Source organism: Culex pipiens, chromosome 3 (assembly GCF_016801865.2).
Source record: "Culex pipiens pallens isolate TS chromosome 3, TS_CPP_V2, whole genome shotgun sequence".
In the NCBI taxonomy this organism is placed as follows: domain Eukaryota; kingdom Metazoa; phylum Arthropoda; class Insecta; order Diptera; family Culicidae; genus Culex; species Culex pipiens.
In genome coordinates this window covers 186,152,281-186,172,097 of record NC_068939.1, presented here as the reverse complement: position 1 = coordinate 186,172,097, position 19,817 = coordinate 186,152,281, and the positions used below count along the sequence as shown (strand labels likewise).

The following is a 19,817-nucleotide window of genomic DNA, read 5'->3' as shown; positions in this document are numbered from 1 at the left end:
TCAGGGCTGAGCTGTAGGTTAGTCGAGGTTAGTCGTCGACTAACAAGTTCTTTACAAAAAATGTCGCCCTCCTTAAACAATTTGGCGCCCTCAGCAGGGCCCAAGAGACACTTTGCATTTTGCAAATTTGCCAAGTTGCCGATTTGTGCTGCGCCTTCACGAAAAAGATATAGCGCCCCCTCAGGAGGCCCCAGGGCGCCCAAAATGCCATTTTTTGCAAATTTCAAAAAAATGCCTAAGGGAGATCAGGGCTGAGCTGTAGGTTAGTCGAGGTTAGTCGTCGACTAACAAGTTCTTTACAAAAAATGTCGCCCTCCTTAAACAATTTGGCGCCCTCAGCAGGGCCCAAGAGACACTTTGCATTTTGCAAATTTGCCAAGTTGCCGATTTGTGCTGCGCCTTCACGAAAAAGATATAGCGCCCCCTCAGGAGGCCCCAGGGCGCCCAAAATGCCATTTTTTGCAAATTTCAAAAAAATGCCTAAGGGAGATCAGGGCTGAGCTGTAGGTTAGTCGAGGTTAGTCGTCGACTAACAAGTTCTTTACAAAAAATGTCGCCCTCCTTAAACAATTTGGCGCCCTCAGCAGGGCCCAAGAGACACTTTGCATTTTGCAAATTTGCCAAGTTGCCGATTTGTGCTGCGCCTTCACGAAAAAGATATAGCGCCCCCTCAGGAGGCCCCAGGGCGCCCAAAATGCCATTTTTTGCAAATTTCAAAAAAATGCCTAAGGGAGATCAGGGCTGAGCTGTAGGTTAGTCGAGGTTAGTCGTCGACTAACAAGTTCTTTACAAAAAATGTCGCCCTCCTTAAACAATTTGGCGCCCTCAGCAGGGCCCAAGAGACACTTTGCATTTTGCAAATTTGCCAAGTTGCCGATTTGTGCTGCGCCTTCACGAAAAAGATATAGCGCCCCCTCAGGAGGCCCCAGGGCGCCCAAAATGCCATTTTTTGCAAATTTCAAAAAAATGCCTAAGGGAGATCAGGGCTGAGCTGTAGGTTAGTCGAGGTTAGTCGTCGACTAACAAGTTCTTTACAAAAAATGTCGCCCTCCTTAAACAATTTGGCGCCCTCAGCAGGGCCCAAGAGACACTTTGCATTTTGCAAATTTGCCAAGTTGCCGATTTGTGCTGCGCCTTCACGAAAAAGATATAGCGCCCTAAGGAGGCCCCAGGGCGCCCAAAATGCCATTTTTTGCAAATTTCAAAAAAATGCCTAAGGGAGATCAGGGCTGAGCTGTAGGTTAGTCGAGGTTAGTCGTCGACTAACAAGTTCTTTACAAAAAATGTCGCCCTCCTTAAACAATTTGGCGCCCTCAGCAGGGCCCAAGAGACACTTTGCATTTTGCAAATTTGCCAAGTTGCCGATTTGTGCTGCGCCTTCACGAAAAAGATATAGCGCCCCCTCAGGAGGCCCCAGGGCGCCCAAAATGCCATTTTTTGCAAATTTCAAAAAAATGCCTAAGGGAGATCAGGGCTGAGCTGTAGGTTAGTCGAGGTTAGTCGTCGACTAACAAGTTCTTTACAAAAAATGTCGCCCTCCTTAAACAATTTGGCGCCCTCAGCAGGGCCCAAGAGACACTTTGCATTTTGCAAATTTGCCAAGTTGCCGATTTGTGCTGCGCCTTCACGAAAAAGATATAGCGCCCCCTCAGGAGGCCCCAGGGCGCCCAAAATGCCATTTTTTGCAAATTTCAAAAAAATGCCTAAGGGAGATCAGGGCTGAGCTGTAGGTTAGTCGAGGTTAGTCGTCGACTAACAAGTTCTTTACAAAAAATGTCGCCCTCCTTAAACAATTTGGCGCCCTCAGCAGGGCCCAAGAGACACTTTGCATTTTGCAAATTTGCCAAGTTGCCGATTTGTGCTGCGCCTTCACGAAAAAGATATAGCGCCCCCTCAGGAGGCCCCAGGGCGCCCAAAATGCCATTTTTTGCAAATTTCAAAAAAATGCCTAAGGGAGATCAGGGCTGAGCTGTAGGTTAGTCGAGGTTAGTCGTCGACTAACAAGTTCTTTACAAAAAATGTCGCCCTCCTTAAACAATTTGGCGCCCTCAGCAGGGCCCAAGAGACACTTTGCATTTTGCAAATTTGCCAAGTTGCCGATTTGTGCTGCGCCTTCACGAAAAAGATATAGCGCCCCCTCAGGAGGCCCCAGGGCGCCCAAAATGCCATTTTTTGCAAATTTCAAAAAAATGCCTAAGGGAGATCAGGGCTGAGCTGTAGGTTAGTCGAGGTTAGTCGTCGACTAACAAGTTCTTTACAAAAAATGTCGCCCTCCTTAAACAATTTGGCGCCCTCAGCAGGGCCCAAGAGACACTTTGCATTTTGCAAATTTGCCAAGTTGCCGATTTGTGCTGCGCCTTCACGAAAAAGATATAGCGCCCCTCAGGAGGCCCCAGGGCGCCCAAAATGCCATTTTTTGCAAATTTCAAAAAAATGCCTAAGGGAGATCAGGGCTGAGCTGTAGGTTAGTCGAGGTTAGTCGTCGACTAACAAGTTCTTTACAAAAAATGTCGCCCTCCTTAAACAATTTGGCGCCCTCAGCAGGGCCCAAGAGACACTTTGCATTTTGCAAATTTGCCAAGTTGCCGATTTGTGCTGCGCCTTCACGAAAAAGATATAGCGCCCCCTCAGGAGGCCCCAGGGCGCCCAAAATGCCATTTTTTGCAAATTTCAAAAAAATGCCTAAGGGAGATCAGGGCTGAGCTGTAGGTTAGTCGAGGTTAGTCGTCGACTAACAAGTTCTTTACAAAAAATGTCGCCCTCCTTAAACAATTTGGCGCCCTCAGCAGGGCCCAAGAGACACTTTGCATTTTGCAAATTTGCCAAGTTGCCGATTTGTGCTGCGCCTTCACGAAAAAGATATAGCGCCCCCTCAGGAGGCCCCAGGGCGCCCAAAATGCCATTTTTTGCAAATTTCAAAAAAATGCCTAAGGGAGATCAGGGCTGAGCTGTAGGTTAGTCGAGGTTAGTCGTCGACTAACAAGTTCTTTACAAAAAATGTCGCCCTCCTTAAACAATTTGGCGCCCTCAGCAGGGCCCAAGAGACACTTTGCATTTTGCAAATTTGCCAAGTTGCCGATTTGTGCTGCGCCTTCACGAAAAAGATATAGCGCCCCCTCAGGAGGCCCCAGGGCGCCCAAAATGCCATTTTTTGCAAATTTCAAAAAAATGCCTAAGGGAGATCAGGGCTGAGCTGTAGGTTAGTCGAGGTTAGTCGTCGACTAACAAGTTCTTTACAAAAAATGTCGCCCTCCTTAAACAATTTGGCGCCCTCAGCAGGGCCCAAGAGACACTTTGCATTTTGCAAATTTGCCAAGTTGCCGATTTGTGCTGCGCCTTCACGAAAAAGATATAGCGCCCCCTCAGGAGGCCCCAGGGCGCCCAAAATGCCATTTTTTGCAAATTTCAAAAAAATGCCTAAGGGAGATCAGGGCTGAGCTGTAGGTTAGTCGAGGTTAGTCGTCGACTAACAAGTTCTTTACAAAAAATGTCGCCCTCCTTAAACAATTTGGCGCCCTCAGCAGGGCCCAAGAGACACTTTGCATTTTGCAAATTTGCTAAGTTGCCAAGTTGCGCCGCGAAACGCTGCCGCGTTTGTTTTGAATCAACTAGCAGTGCTTTTCGACGTGTTCCGTTTTGATGATTCTTTCCTTTTTTCTAGATGCTGCTACGTTGCTGGGTCGCTGTTCGTTTTATGCATCGCTAGCATACAATGACCGGTGTTATGGTATAGCAGGGTCTGGTCTGTGCTTGAAATAAACATTTTTGTTCGCTGCGATGATTAAATTTATTGCGGCTGGAGTGGCTATTTATTGCCAAAACATTCAAAAACTTATCTTCAGTAAGGGTGAAATTGGGTTAGAATGATTTTTCATGGCATTTACAATTTCTCAGTCTTTTCAATGAAACTTAATACTGTTTAAAGGGTTGAGTAGGAGACATCTTAAAAAACGTTTGCTGAAAATGTCACTTTCCTGGAACAAAAACTATGTTTTTGGCAGCTATATATATTTGGGGTACTTTTTTCCACCAAAAATGATTTTTCAAAAAATCTACCTTTTAATAAACTTTTTGAAATGGGTCGAAAAGTACCTCAAAGTTTAAAAATATCCACTTCGAATATTGTAGCATACCAATACGATTCCTTGGAAAAAGTAACATTGCTGAGTGATTTGTTTTGATCCTTGCTTTGTATTTGTGCATTATTTTAGTTTCAATTTTTCAACCGATTCATCAAATTCCAACATAATTTTGGAAAATGATGGTAAATTATCTAAGAACAATCCTTCGTTAAAAGTTTTTCGCTATCATTTAAATATTTTTTGTTCTTTAGAAGTAATGAGAGATGTATCGTTTTTTGACCCATAGTCACCCAAACTAGCGGTACATAAATTTTAACTTGATACAATTTTCAATGTAATTTAAAAAATGCTAGATTTATATTTTAGTAAGATTTCATTATGGGAAGATAATTGTAATGCGATAGATTTTAACCGAATCGTTCGTATGAAGGAGAACAGGGTTTTTTTTTTTCAGATGGTGGTTACATCTAAAAGAGCATCAGTGGAAAAATATGCAAACCCATAGTTTTTTAGAAGATTCTGTAAACATTTGAAACACAATAGTTTATAGGGTAATTTCAAAAAATACTTTTGCAATTCCGCTGTGAAACTGTCAACTTTTCCTGTCCTTCTGAAGAAATGAAACGGCCTACTTTTTCCTACCAAAAATAACAGAATCGAATAGCAACACTTTTCAAAATAAATGCTGAAAAGTTCTACTTTTCAGCACTGAAATGAGTGCTGAAAAGTTGAACTTTTCAGCACTTGTTTCGAAAAGTAAAACTTTTCTTTTTTTTTTTTTAAACGATTTATTGGAAAAATACATGAAAATTTTACTTAAAATTTCACTCAATGGGTGTTTTTCAGAATTGCAAAAAATATTGTATGGAACTCGTTGCAAAACTTGATTTTTTCAACACTCGTCGTATTTATCCAACTCGGTGAACCTCGTTGGATAAATGTACGATTCGTGCTGAAAAAATCCTCTTTTTGCAACTTGTTGCATAAACTACTATTAGAAAACTGCTTAATTTGAGCGAATATTTTCTTGTGATTTTGTAATGTCTAGTATTACGATGTTGTCCCACCACGCTATAGTTTCTTCTTAGGTACAATAATTTGTATTTCAATTGAAATATTGTTGTATGAAAATGAATTATCCGAATAGGGGATTTATAGAGGTGCAAAAAATGACAGTCGAATAGATCAGGTTGGAATGTTGCATATCAAAAGGTTTTTAAAATGTATTGACGTAGTTGTTATTATTTGTAAGCAAAAAACGAATAACATATTGCACCCCCCCCCCCCCCCCCCCCGCTCAGCAGTTGGCGCCCCTTGTACAAATATAGGCGCCCTACGAGGAGAAGCGCCCTCGACAGGAACATTGGCGCCCTAAACCCGCCAACAGCGACTAACTAGTTCAAAATCGTACAGCTCAGCCCTGTTCATTTCTGACGTCACGATTTTCTCCTCTATTGCAATAGAATGCATTGAAACAACACAAGCGTTAAAGCGGCCAGGCCTATTGCGTAAAGTCGTATCGCAGAGATGACTCGTAATTGGGTTGAGTTTGAGCACTGAGTGTTCGAACAACAACACAATTCTGAATCGACAGGGGAGGAAGAAGCGTGGGGACACACCACCATACGCTCCGAGATTTGGTTGTTAAGAAGGTTTGGTACTCCGAGATCCTCTGGGATGGGACATTGTATTTCCACGAATGCCCTGGACACTATTTGCCGTGGTTATAGCGCCACAACTCGCTCTCTTCAGGGTAATATTTGGTATCATACAAAATCTTGGTATTTTAGGCGGACTCGTTTATCCGAAGGATCGATTATCCAATGTTTCAATTATCCAAAGTTTCATTATCCGAAGTTCATTTTAGGGCATTACTCTCTTCTGGCAGCACTTGCTACTATAGCAGAAAAGATTCAGGGTATGCGTCGCGACGCTCATGCAACCAAGCAAGTTGATGGTTGCCAGAAAAGCTTGAAGAAAAAGTTGAAGTTTTCAGTGATGGTGTTATAAATTCAGTATCAGAGCAACTCTCTACAAAATCGGCCGATTTCGACCATTTTTATTTTTTGTATTTTTTGATTTGACTCAAACTTTGTGGGGGCCTTCCCTATGACCAAATAAACTATTTTGTGTCATTGGTTCACCCATACAAGTCTCCATACAATTTTGGCTGCTGTCCATACAAAAATGGTATGTAAATATTCAAACAGCTGTAACTTTTGAGTGAATTTTCTGATCAATTTGGTGTCTTCGGCAAAGTTGTAGGTATTGTTGAGGACAATTGAGAAAAAAATATGTACACGGAAAAAAAATTTGCAGATTTTTTTATCAACTTTTTTTTCACTAAAACTCAATTTCCCAAAATACGTATTTTTTGATTTTCGAGATTTTTTGATATGTTTTAGGGGACTAAAATCCGCAACTTTTGAGCTATAGAGAAACATGGTCAAAAAATCTGCCGCCAAGTTATGATTTTTTGAAAAATAGTGATTTTTGGAAAAAAATCCAAATTTCATGCAAAAACAAATTTGAAGTTATTTTTTAATGCAAAATTGAATTTGCAATCGAAAACTACTTTACAATTTTTTTGATAAAGGGCTTCGTTTTCAAGATATAGCCACCGAAAGTTTGATTTTAGCAAAATATTTGCAGTTTTTCGATTTTTAAAAATAGTGACCATGAGCGACCATTTCTAAAAATATTTTTTTTGAAAAGTTCAGAAAATTTGCTATAAAATTGTCTAAGAGACATTGAAGATTGGACCTCGGGTTGCTGAGATACAGCCGCTTTAAGAAAAAGAAACACGAAAATTGAAGTTTTCTAAGTCTCACCAAAACAACCCACCATTTTCTAATGTCGATATCTCAGCAACTAATGGTCCGATTTTCAATGTTAATACATGAAACATTCGTGAAATTTTCCGATCTTTTCGAAAAAAATATTTTGAAAAAAATTAAATCAAGACTAACATTTTAAATGGGCGTAATATTCAATGTTTGGCCCTTTTAAAATGTTAGTCTTGATTTAATTTTTTTCAAAATATTTTTTTCGAAAAGATCGGAAAATTTCACGAATGTTTCATGTATTAACATTGAAAATCGGACCATTAGTTGCTGAGATATCGACATTAGAAAATGGTGGGTTGTTTTGGTGAGACTTAGAAAACTTCAATTTTCGTGTTTCTTTTTCTTAAAGCGGCTGTATCTCAGCAACTCGAGGTCCAATCTTCAATGTCTCTTAGACAATTTTATAGCAAATTTTCTGAACTTTTCAAAAAAAATATTTTTAGAAATGGTCGCTCATGGTCACTATTTTTAAAAATCGAAAAACTGCAAATATTTTGCTAAAATCAAACTTTCGGTGCCTATATCTTGAAAACGAAGCCCTTTATCAAAAAAATTGTAAAGTAGTTTTCGATTGCAAATTCAATTTTGCATTAAAAATTGATTTCAAATTTGTTTTTGCATGAAATTTGGATTTTTTCCAAAAATCACTATTTTTTTCAAAAATTCATAACTTGGCGGCAGATTTTTTGACCATGTTTTTCTATAGCTCAAAAGTTGCGGATTTTAGTCCCCTAAAACATATCAAAAAATCTCGAAAATCAAAAAATACGTATTTTGGGAAATTGAGTTTTAGTGAAAAAAAAGTTGATAAAAAAATCTGCAAATTTTTTTTCCGTGTACATATTTTTTTCTCAATTGTCCTCAACAATACCTACAACTTTGCCGAAGACACCAAATTGATCAGAAAATTCACTCAAAAGTTACAGCTGTTTGAATATTTACATACCATTTTTGTATGGACAGCAGCCAAAATTGTATGGAGACTTGTATGGGTGAACCAATGACACAAAATAGCTTATTTGGTCACAGGGAAGGCCCCCACAAAGTTTGAGCCAAATCAAAAAATACAAATAAAATCCATTTCCGGTTTTGGTAGAGAATTGCTCATCATTCTTATAAGTTGACGAATGTTTTCGCACTCTTCGGCAAAGTTGTTCCCTGGAACACGGAGCTCATGAGGTTTTTGGAAAATGCAAAAATCGTTAAGGGGCTAAAAAACTGACAAAAACAAAACGCATCGTTTTAACGGGTTAAATCCCATTCAAAATTCAAATTCAAAGCGCCAGGTCCTGTCGCAACCAATCAAGCCCATATTTAGGATTCGGACTCAGTACACCTGAGGGATCATGCCCTGAAATGCCCGCAAAACTCACCCACTTTGTTACATCCTAGTGATTTCAATCCATCACACGATGGCCGGCAGCGAAGTTATCGTAAAGTATTTATCTTAATCTCAGATGTCTAGATGTGTATTTAGACTCCCAATCCCTTCTGGAAATTAGGGTTCTAAAAAAAAATTAGTTGGTTTTGTAATTTGTTTTTTTTTAAATATATTTTTACCTAAAAAAATATGTAAAACTATGAAATTACACAGAAACTGATGAAAATTTCACCAGTTCTTGGCGTAAAATTACACTTTTTTGACACAAAATCTGACACCATTCCCAGAAGTAATATCAATATCATTTCGTTTCACTGTGTGGAGTACAAACCTAATTGAAATTCGTAGTCCATTATGTAGTTGTTATTTTCCCAAGTAATATCAAAATTTGTTACTCCCGTGTTATTTTCCTCTGCTCGGGAAGTACACACCAAGCGAACGAACCTTTTTTTAATTATTCATTGCATGGTCATAAATTATTCGGAAAATTAATTACGCTTTCCAATGTACCCACTGCGAGTGTGTGTTTGAACGAATTACAACTGTGCATCGGAATGCATCGAAAATGAAACACGCTACCGTCAAATTTGGTGAATAAGGATAAAGTGATGACAACACTAACTTGGAACAAAAGGGTTAAAATTAAAACACAAAAATATCTCCTTTATTCAGCTGTAATGTTCATACTCGCCCCATTTGACGGAATGACAATATTTACGGTTTATACAGGACGTTTTTGGGGGCGGCATTTATTGTCAAAAGGTAATGGGTCGTTTTAAACAATAGCTTCCACAATTATTGCTAGATAGGTCACCATGATCTAACGAAAATTTCTCTTATAAACTAAAAATTCTTTTCACTAGAGTCCACCAACTTTTACGCAGTCATTCGACCGGCAGCGTTTCGTGAATCCATTTGCGCGAGCCCTCCGAAAAGTCTGCCGCGGCGTGGTCAACTCCGCTCAGAATCCATTTGGTAGTTAGCAGGCCCTCCACTCCCACCGGACCTCTGGCGTGGATGCGAGCAGTGGAAATTCCAACTTCCGCCCCCAGCCCAAAGCGAAAACCATCCGCAAATCGACTGCTAGCGTTGTGGAACACACAGGCACTGTCTACGTGGTTTTGGAAGTAGCGCGCGCTCGAATCTGGAAAAAAGGGAAAGGAAATTAGATTGGAAATCAATCGATTGTCGTCATTAAACTCGTACCGTTTTCCGTAACAATCACATCGGTGTGGCCACTTCCGTACGCGTGCACGTGGTCGATCGCTTCCTCCAGGTCCTTCACCACCTCGATGCTGCACTCGAGTGCACCGTACTCGTGCTTCAAAGACTTTGCCTGCGGTGGTCCGAACGTCAGCAACTGGTTTAGCTTGGGTCCCGAATTAATTTTGACACCCTCCCGTTTCAGCATGTTGCACACGTCGGCGAAGAAGCTTCCACTCAACAGTTCCTCGTGAATTAGCAGGGTTTCCATTGCGTTACAAGCTTGAAAAGAATCATTAAACTGTTAGGATTGTAAAAAATTTTGGTTGATTAAACTTACCCGCCGGATAGTCACACTTGGAATCGCGAATAATTTTCAGGGCTTTCTGCAAATTTGCTTCCTTATCAACGTACACGTGACAGATACCTTCGGCATGTCCCATAACGGGAATGTGTTGTGATTTTTCCTGAATACCACGCACAAGCTCACTCGATCCTCGCGGAATGATCAAATCAATGTGTTGATCCATGGAAAGAAGATCGCTAATCTCTTCGCGAGTAGACACCAGCGAGATTGCATTTTGGGCACCAACCGTACCGAGCGCCTCCTTAACCAGTTCCATCAACGCCCGGTTGCTGTGCGCAGCTTCCTTGCCACCCTTCAGCAGGAGACCGTTGCCGGAAGCCATAGCCAGTGCAGCGACCTGCGGAAGTGAATCCGGTCTGGACTCGAAAATCACCAACAAAACTCCAATCGGCACCGTAATTTGCTTCAGTTCAAGCCCGTCGGCTAGCTTCGTCCGGCGAAGGACGCGACCAACATTCTAAAAAGAACATTCCAATACACTCTGTCTAAACATAAAATCATCAAAATACTCACCCTGTGGCTGTCGTCCGCGATCTGCCGCAAGCCCACCGCAAGACTCTCCAGCTTGGCCGGAGTTAGTGAGAGGCGCGACAAAAGTGGCTTTGCCAGGCCGGACTTTTTCGCCTCGTCCAAATCCTTCGCGTTGGCTTCCAGGATTTGCGGCTGCTTGGAGATCAACAGGTCGGCCAACGTGTTGACGCACAGGGCACGATCGCTCGCCGAAAGATTCTGCATTACGCGGCTTCCGATGCGAGCTAAGGGAGAAGCAAGATTATCATTCCATTCAAACTGATACTAATGATTCAAACCTACCATTCTCCGCCAACTGATCAACCGGGGTAGCCTTATCGACGGTGGACTCCGTGAAGAACGTGCCGACCTTTCGTCCAGTGAGGATGTGCTTGATCGCCTTTTCCTGAGTACCGTTGCAAATGACGACACTAACTCCGCGATCCAACGCCCACGTTGCAGCCGTCACCTTGGAGTCCATTCCACCAGTTCCGACCTTTGATTTTTGCCCAAACTTGATCAAGTCCTTGTCGGCCGAGGTATAAGTGTGCATCAGACGTGCTCCGTCCTCCCAAGGCGGCTTGTTGTAAATTCCGTCAACATCAGACATCAAAATCAACAAATCGGCGTGGACCTCGGCCGCAAGCAGAGCAGCTAAACTGTCGTTATCCCGGATCTTGATTCCCTTCTTTATCCCCGTAGCGGACACCTCCTGGTCTACAATGAACATCGGTGGCATAACCGCATCGTTGGTGTTGATAATCGGCACAATGTTCAAACTGATCAACTCCGACAGCGTCGTGAACAAATTCCTCCTCGTTTCCTCGTTGTAGAAATCCGGTTCAGTCACTAATACTTGCGCCACCTTTATACCGTACTGGGCAAACATCGCGTCATACAGGGACATCAACCCACTCTGACCAACGGCAGCGGCCGCACGTGGTTCCAACATGGTACCAGCGTCCTGGCGGGTGTGATCGGCATGCGACAATGTTTCCCTCATCGACATGCTCATCAGCATCTCCTGGGTCAACTTCTGCTTTCCGAACGCCACCGCACCACTCGTCACCATAATACACTCGCGACCCTCCACGTGGTACTCGGCGACCTGCTCCACGATCGACGCCAACCGTCCCAGGGCCAATCCATGCTCGTCCTCGCGGGTGATGACGGCGCTGCCCAGCTTCACGACCATCCGGCGAGCAGACTTGAGCTGGCTTCGCTCGGTAATCTCTGCCCGGGTGCGATCGTGGATCGAGTGCAGCGTACGATTCTGGCGGGAAACCTTGATTGAACGAATGATTAATATTCCATTATTTTTATTATTATCTATTACTATCCGTTACTATTTTATCTCCATCCGCATTGACTTTTTCGCATTTATGATCTTTTTCTATCCGCATTAACTATTTCTTATTGCTGAAATTCTGTTCTTCTTTTGCCCTCCCTACTAGGGTATATGACCCTATTTTGGACCTAGTACCTATTTTGGACCTATTTTTATGAATCGAGGTAGTTCAGGCTTTTAAAGTACGAATTCACTGAATCCAACCAACAGAAAGTGTAGGCAGGATCGTTTTGTATCTTACCTCTCCCAAAAATGTTAACATTTTTGATTATTTCCGCTTTTTCAGCCACTTTTTCCAACGGCATTCGAACATCCTTTCATTTTCCTAGCGCATCGATTAGGCCCAAAAATTCCGGCCTCGTTGCTTATCAGATTTGGCTCGCGACACCATGATGATTTTTTCTGTTTTGCACTGACACCAAGCAATTTCGTCCGGTTTCCGAGCAATGTAACTGTTGTTTATTTAATTCTTTCTTGTTTTCCGTCACTAAACCATTGAAATAACTATTCTATTATCGAAAAAAACTCATTTCAAAATATTTTTTCAAATCAGCCGCGTTGGATCAGTTTTTGGAGCTACTTTGCCGTCGGTTCAAGGCTATCACCAACACATGCATAACAAGGTGTTGCCAGTTTTGTTTATCAATTTATTTCGATATTTCATTGAAATTGATTGAAATTTTTTAATTTAATATTTTGAATTGAATTTCTTTACTGTAATTATTTGAATGAAATCTAAGCTTTAAAAAGCAAATGATTAACAGAAACAATGAAAATATGTTTTTTAAACGATAAAAATGCAAATTGATGCTAGAGATTTGGATGATTGTTAGGACCGATTGCAAAGTATCCCAAAATTTAAACTGATGTTGATTTATTTTTGTCTTAACATCATTATCACCAATTTAGCCGCATATATTTTTAATTTTTGCTTAAAAAAATGCAAACTGGCTACCCTGTTGGAATTGAAAGGGAAACGATTGAAAAACCTAAAGGGTCTAGTTCATTAAATCGTCAGCTGTCACCGTGACAGGAGCTGTGGTTTTTGAAAAAGTCGTATGAATTAAATTTAAAAAAAATCTTGAGTTAGTTTTAAAAAGATCCTAAGCGCTAGTTGTAAACAAATCAATTTTTCGATTAGTTCTCGATCAATTTACGAATTATAAATAAAAAATGCTTTGAATTATCATCTGCACGTCTTTTAAATGCTCTTTACTGGAAAACAAACAAAATTTGGTTTGGTTCAGAAAAAAATCAAATAAGTGTCGGAGATCGTGATGGCTTTTACGACGTATTGCAAACAAATCAGAGAAATATACATATGGACAATATATTTTTGTAAGTTTTAACTGATTTTTGCATATTTATCTATATATAATTTTAAAAAATACAGGTATAACTTATTTTTTCACAATTGGCAGCGTTGGTTTATAATAAATTACACTTTTAAATTTTACCGTGTCAATCATGTTAGAAACACAATTAAACCAGCTGGAAAAATAAAAATCTTCGAAAAAAAAATTAGCATAAGAGGTTAATGCGATGTTAACATTATGAATTTTATGATTTGAGACATATAGCCGGGGTGACTTTGATAGGTTTGATATTTTTCCGCAAAATGAAGAGTACAAATTGAATACGTACGGAGTGGCATGGAATCATACTGACCGTGGTAGAGAAGTGCTCAAAGTACCTCATGAAGAACTTTTCATGAAATTTTGAAAAGTTTAAAAAGTTATTTAACTATAACTAAGAAAATGTTGATAAATAGCATTATTTTCATCTTCTCAACGTGTCATGATTTTTTCAATGAACATGATTTTTAATCGTAAAATAGAATGCATTTCGGATTCTTCGGACAATCTTCTACTAGGAAAAGGTAAAATAAGTTATATAATTAATTATTAAATATTATTTGTTTTTGAAACATAATTTAAAAAAATCTCATAATTAAAAGGCATTTCCAGTAAAACTTTCATATAAAATGTGAAAACTTTTCAACGAATTTCAGGCAAAGTTCTGAAGTTTTAACAATATTTCCTAAAATTTATATGTATTATGTTGAAAAGCTTATAAACATAGTTAACTAAGTATTGACATAAATGATTTTCTTAAAAATTATATCAGCAACCTAAGTGATGGTAAGTTCGAAGTAAAAATAATGTTTGTAAACCTCAAATCTGCATTTAACAAGACAAACTATGACTATCAAAGGCACCCTTGAATACCATACCTTGATTTTTTTCAAATATTACATTGTTTTTAAAGTGCAACATGTAGTTAAACTTTTTGTCAAGCAACTGTAAAGTTTAACATGACAGATGAGAAAGTTTCACATCAAGTTACAAGCTGTAATCTCCCTTTAAAATTTCTTGATTGTTTAATAATATTTGAACATAAGCTCTGCGTAAAATTTAGAACCTTTTTTCATTGTAACTTGTTATGTATCTGTGTCATTCATTTAATTTTAAGATAAGGTGTTTTTATTGCGAGTAATAACGGGTTGTCTTTTATGTTCTAATGGTTGAACAATTAGGTCGTAAGAATATGCAAATTGTAAATAGGACAGAGACCTGCTAAAGATGCGTGAGTTTCCATTCAATATGATTAAAACACGTTTTCAAATTCAAATCCATTGTTTCATCATAATTATTTAATTTCTGAAATAAATATTTTCCAAATTATAATCGTGGATAGGCCCTTTGGTTTATCAAACCGAGTTTTTGTAAGTGTGCGTGTTGCCGCCGCACGCCGCAATTCGAGTTGTCCAAATTTCAACCAATCAGAGTGTGGGTCCAAAATAGATTCAGCGATGTCTCCAAAATACATTCAATAAGTCCAAAAAGCATCCAAAAAATGTTTTACTTGAAATGCTTATTACAATGGAATGGTTAAATTATTTTAAATTTTCAATAGTACACTTTGTTAAGCATAAATTAAGGCACAAAACAATCCTGGAACGAGCCAAATTAGTTAGACCGTTCCTGAGAACTATGCGAAATATGTTGACGCTTTGCATAGTAGGTCCAAAATAGGCCCATATACCCTATCTGTTTCTTTTATGTCCTTGTGAGGAGATCATCGATCCATTCGGATTTACATACCACATTTTTCTTCTTATCTTTCTTCATATTTTTATTGTTTTTTCTAACTTCCTATTAGTCTTTGTCAGGAGATACTGAGCTGTATTTGCTCTCCATCCGCATTGACATTTTCTCGTCTATGGCATTCTTTTTTATAAGTAGTCTAAGAATTACTAAAGATTAAGGATTAGAGTGTAACAAAAATAACTTCTTAGCGGACGTTTAGAAGCTTGTTCCGGTGGGCGTATTGAACCCTAATCCCAATATAAGCTTGTTTGGAAGTAAAAGAGCCTGGCGCTTTGCATTTGAATTTTAAATGGGAATTAACCCCTAAAAAATACATTTTTGCAATTCCGTCGTGAAACTACTTACTTTTCCTGTCATTTTTGAACGACGAAATAGCCTACTTTTCTGTACCAAAAATAACAGAATCGAATAGCAACACTTTTCAAAATAAATGCTGAAAAGTTCTACTTTTCAGCACTGAAATGGGTGTTTCGAAAAGTAACACTTTTCAAAATTTTTTTGGATTTAAACGATTTATTAACAAAATACATGAAATTTTTACTTAAAATTTCACTCAATGGGTGTTTTTCGGAATTGCAAAAAATGTTGTATGACACTCGTTGCAAAACTTGATTTTTTCAGCACTCGTCGTATTTATCCAACTCAGTATCTCGTTGGATAAATATACGACTCGTGCTGAAAAAATCCTCTTTTTGCAACTTGTTGCATAAACTACTATTTTCATTTACATTTTTCGTTACAGACCTTCAAAGCTTAGATTTTTTAAATCGCCCCCGCAAAATCACATTAAATCAAATCAAAAATTCAATTAGATTTTGCTGCACGGTGTAAACATCGAAACCGCAATTTTGTTAAATGTTTTCGAGAATTCCAAAAAAGATAAAAGCACTTGAAATCGGAAATTGAAACCACTTTATCAAACAAGCGAAAAGTTCACCATAAATTGTGATACATGTTTTATGTTCACAGATCGTTTCGCAAAGAAACAATCGTGGGTTTAGATTCCACTTTAACGCCAAGCGATTCAATAAAACTTGATACGATACCAGCGAACGGTGCAAACACATCTTGGTCAAGTATCTTCTTGCTCTCAACAATCACCGAGTTGGTACCAGCTTCGATTGTGATTAAAAATTAATTGAAAAGATGAAGTGCTCCAAGCAGAAAGTAATAATATTTGCTTTTTTTCAACCTGAGCCCAGCAAGTCAATACCATTGACGTGGGCAAGGACACACAAACGTTTACGGACATTTGCTTTTTTTCAACTGTTGCAAGCTTTTCAAAGCAATTCCCAGGGGAGCTTTAATGGCGGATTGGGAAAAACCTTGATTTTGTTTGTAAAATATTTAAATAATGTCCAAAGCGAAATGTTTTGTGAATAACTTTACAGAGCAATCGCAGCAATCTGGAACAACCCCCGCACAGGAGGTGAACTGATTGGGAAGTAAATAAATAAAACAGAAATCAAACAGTTCCATCCTGGCAGCCAAAGTCCAACAGGACACGTGCCTCATTTGCTCATCGCCCACTATACGTGATTTTGCCTGCGGACTGGAATACTGCTGTTTAGTCGAAGTAAGCCGTTATCATGGGGCACTCTGTTGTCAAACAAACATACATTGGGAAATATTGAAAATAACGCATACTTCTATTTAGTTTGTCTATGAAATTTTCGATAAACATAGCGTATCTGTTTGTTTGGAATTTCCTTCCTATTGCGTCATTGCGTCCCACGGCGCAAATAGAAACAAAGGACTTCTCCGATATCCTTGAGAGATGATCAGCGTTCGATGCTCAATCGATGGAATCGGTTCGCAAACAAACAAATACAAGAGAAAGCAAGCCATCGGTTGCTTTGACAGAAAACCGCACTTTGGAACGAACGGCCCTTTCCGCTGACGCAATCTGATTTCCCCGTCCCCGATCCAATGCGAGGCAATAAACACAGCAAGCCGAGCCTTATCAACGATCTGATTCTTATCATCATCCAAGTAGTCGCTGCGGCTGTGTGAGAGTTGAGCTATCATCAGCGAAAACATTGTTGTTTCCCGTTATTGACTTTAGCGGTGTTATTGCCACTGACGGTCAACAAGTGGCAAAAGGTCTACTTCAAAAGCCCTCTGTACCAGGATGACTGCCGTATAGATTGCCGCAGACAGACAACTACCCTCCTGTGCACTACGATGAAGACCGATTGCAGAAGAGTTTTACAAGTTTCACTCCCTGTTATCAGCTGGAGGGCGATGATGGCTTGGGTTTTTGCTGATACAACACACAAGTCATGATGCTCAACCGTTGAAGGGACAGTGCGGCGCGCGCTAACGATTGAAGGACATTCTCTCTCGCAGGATGAGTTGTGATGCCAATGAATAGGCAATGAACTTTGCTAATGATTCGTGCATGCAGCAAACCTGGGTAATTGATGTCATTTCCTATGTATTTCAAATCATTATTAAAAAAAAATGAAAATGCATTAAACCTCCCCTTTTTAAAATCAACACAGTAAATTATCAACAATTTATACACTGTAAAAAAAATACAAATTAAGAAGGTGTAATTTTGGAAGGTTGAATATTACCACTTTAATTATGTAATTTAACCTCAATTTAGACTGAAAAAGTGACATTACACCAGAAAGTAGTAAAATAACACACTTTCAGAGGTAGAATAACACATTTTTCTGACATAAAAAAGTACCCCTTCGCAGTTGTAATATTACCATGACCTAAAAAGTTATGTTAAAAAAACTGTTTCATATTAAATTAAAATTATGGTAAAAAGGGTGGTTTTTTCATGAAACCCTCACATGTTGTATATTTTTAGAAAGCATATAAGAAGACCTTTCTTGTGGATTAATAATTTTCAAGATCTGACTTACCTATCTAAAATTACAAGCAGTTTAAAAAATGGTCTGAATTTACATAACCTCAAATGTTCCCGTATGATCGCCACGAAAAAAGCCAAGATTTATCAAAAATTTAGTTTTTTACAAATAATAATAGTTTTGTGATTTTTTTGGCATATTTCACTGTGGCACAAAAGTTGCCTTTTTGGTCCTCCTAAACATATTTAAAAAAATAAAAATTAATAGTTTTTAGAAATTTCACTTTTTGTGCGTTTTTTACAAAATAACAAATTCTGAAAAAAAATATTCATTAGGTAACAAGCATCAACTAAATTTAAGATATTGAAAAACAACTTTGAAGATTTTCGAATGCGTAACAATAAAAAATTATCCATTTCCTGAATTTGTCCACGAAGAAGATTTTTAAGCTTGTTTTTCCAATCTTCCAAGCATCAAAATATGTATGTCCAAATTTGACAAAATATAAATTTAAATAAACGCTGAATAATATACGTTATAAAAAGCTAACTAACAAAAAAGTATGAATTTATAATATAAAATTATTTTACATAAACATACAAATAGATAGCTTTTTAAGTTTTAGTAAAAAAAAATTACAAAATTTGAATAGATCTTTACAAGATAAAATTATATCAACAGATATCGGTAAACTTATAGGAGGAAAAGCCATGAGAAGCTTAAGCACAGATGTTCTAGGCGATAATTAATTTTAAATTTCAAACTTTGTTTAAAAAAAAGGTTTGGTTACAAGCGATGTTTTTAATTTAAAAAGCGTTTTTAAACAAATTTCCTTGCTACATTCGAACTACATTTGCAATAATATTTAACTGTTTCACATGGGATGAAACGAACCAATTTTCTAGTTTCATTCTGTACAGCCAACGTACGTATAGAGCTGAGACAGTAGCATGTGTTGTTCATTTCCTGTTCGCGTGATTCGAGCTTAGTGATAGTCGGTTGAGAGCATACTTGAACTTCGTGAGTGGCAAAAGTTTGTCGGGCTAAGAAAAGCACTTATCGTGCAGACGATTTATTAAATTTCTTGGCGCACACACAAACACAAGCGCCAAGCTCGTTTGTTCGCCAGAGTATCAAATTCAATTCATAGAGGAAACTTTTCAACTGAACCGAACTGCTCATCACTCTAATTAATCTGTAGCGCAAAATTTGGAGTATCAAAGTACTCTCGAAAAATCATCCAGCCTCGAATATCTCCACTGGAGTAAAGTTTATGGAATGGAGGCAAGTTTCCGATACTTACTTGTTTCGCCAGGTACGCGCCAACGCTGGGACTGCTTACAACCGAGAAACTTTTGCCATTTTTCAGCGGCTGAAGGAATCTGCCCCGGGACATGGCACCGCGGTAAAGTCCCAAGCCACGCAAGCACATCGACATTTTTCACGTTTTTACGAGGACTTTCGTTCTATATCGATAAAACTCTTCTCGCAGCGCGACTGGACTGAACGATGTTCAACGGAAGATAACTTTTTTAACAAGATGAGAAGTTTATTCACTTTTACCGTCACTCAACTTAACTATAAATCACAGCGTTTTCATTCTAAGGCTCACTTTTCTTTCGAAACGGTTGACTGACTTGACTCTGACTCTGAGTTCAGAACCGTGGATCAGAAGGCACTTTCCAACCGACTGGCTCACACTCGACTAATGGTCGTTGGGATTAAGCTTTCAAATCATCTGCCCAGAATCGGTCATTCTGCGAAAGGGAGAACTATATACAAAGACTCCTGGTTTGTTTACACTTTATTTCCTCGCTCTTTATATTAAACACCAATAGTAATCAGTCAATACCGACTGATAAGACGTGTACTATTTACGGTTTTGCTCTCCCTCTTTCTGTCTCGGCCTGTGTCATGGAGCCTCATAATACATTACAATCATATGGTCATCCGGGAGCAAGGATAGATGTACGCGTAGGTAGATGCCATACCACTTCACGGTGACAAAAAAAAAAGTTGATGAATCAACGCAACGCATATCAGGTAGGTAGGTCAGTAAATTATTTCTCGCTTGTCGAATCCAATTCGTGACATCCTACCTGAACTCCGGCTATTTTTACCTTCCTTCACTACATCGGATGTTGC

General features: G+C 38.9%; 1 protein-coding gene across 1 annotated transcript; it reads right to left on the bottom strand.

The window, feature by feature from the left end:
- Positions 1–8,945: 8,945 nt before the first annotated feature.
- Positions 8,946–19,385, bottom strand: LOC120423207 (delta-1-pyrroline-5-carboxylate synthase). Its single transcript, XM_039586912.2, has 6 exons — positions 18,976–19,385; positions 10,693–11,674; positions 10,393–10,634; positions 9,853–10,336; positions 9,516–9,794; positions 8,946–9,453 (listed from the first exon to the last, which is right to left on the bottom strand). Exons 1-6 carry the CDS (start codon positions 19,108–19,110, stop codon positions 9,194–9,196), a joined length of 2,382 nt encoding a protein of 793 aa, XP_039442846.1. The 5' UTR covers positions 19,111–19,385; the 3' UTR covers positions 8,946–9,193.
- Between the last annotated feature and the right edge of the window lie 432 nt (positions 19,386–19,817).

What these genes read in the sequence shown, in the direction of transcription:
- LOC120423207 (XM_039586912.2), bottom strand. Translation starts at nt 19,110, where the DNA reads ATGTCGATGTGCTTGCGTGGCTTGGGACTTTACCGCGGTGCCATGTCC. An exon ending in GCGCGTACCTGGCGAAACAA is followed by an intron (nt 11,675 to 18,975) that starts GTAAGTATCGGA and finishes CGTTCAATCAAG; the next exon opens with GTTTCCCGCCAGAATCGTAC. An exon ending in TGATCAGTTGGCGGAGAATG is followed by an intron (nt 10,635 to 10,692) that starts GTAGGTTTGAAT and finishes CTTCTCCCTTAG; the next exon opens with CTCGCATCGGAAGCCGCGTA.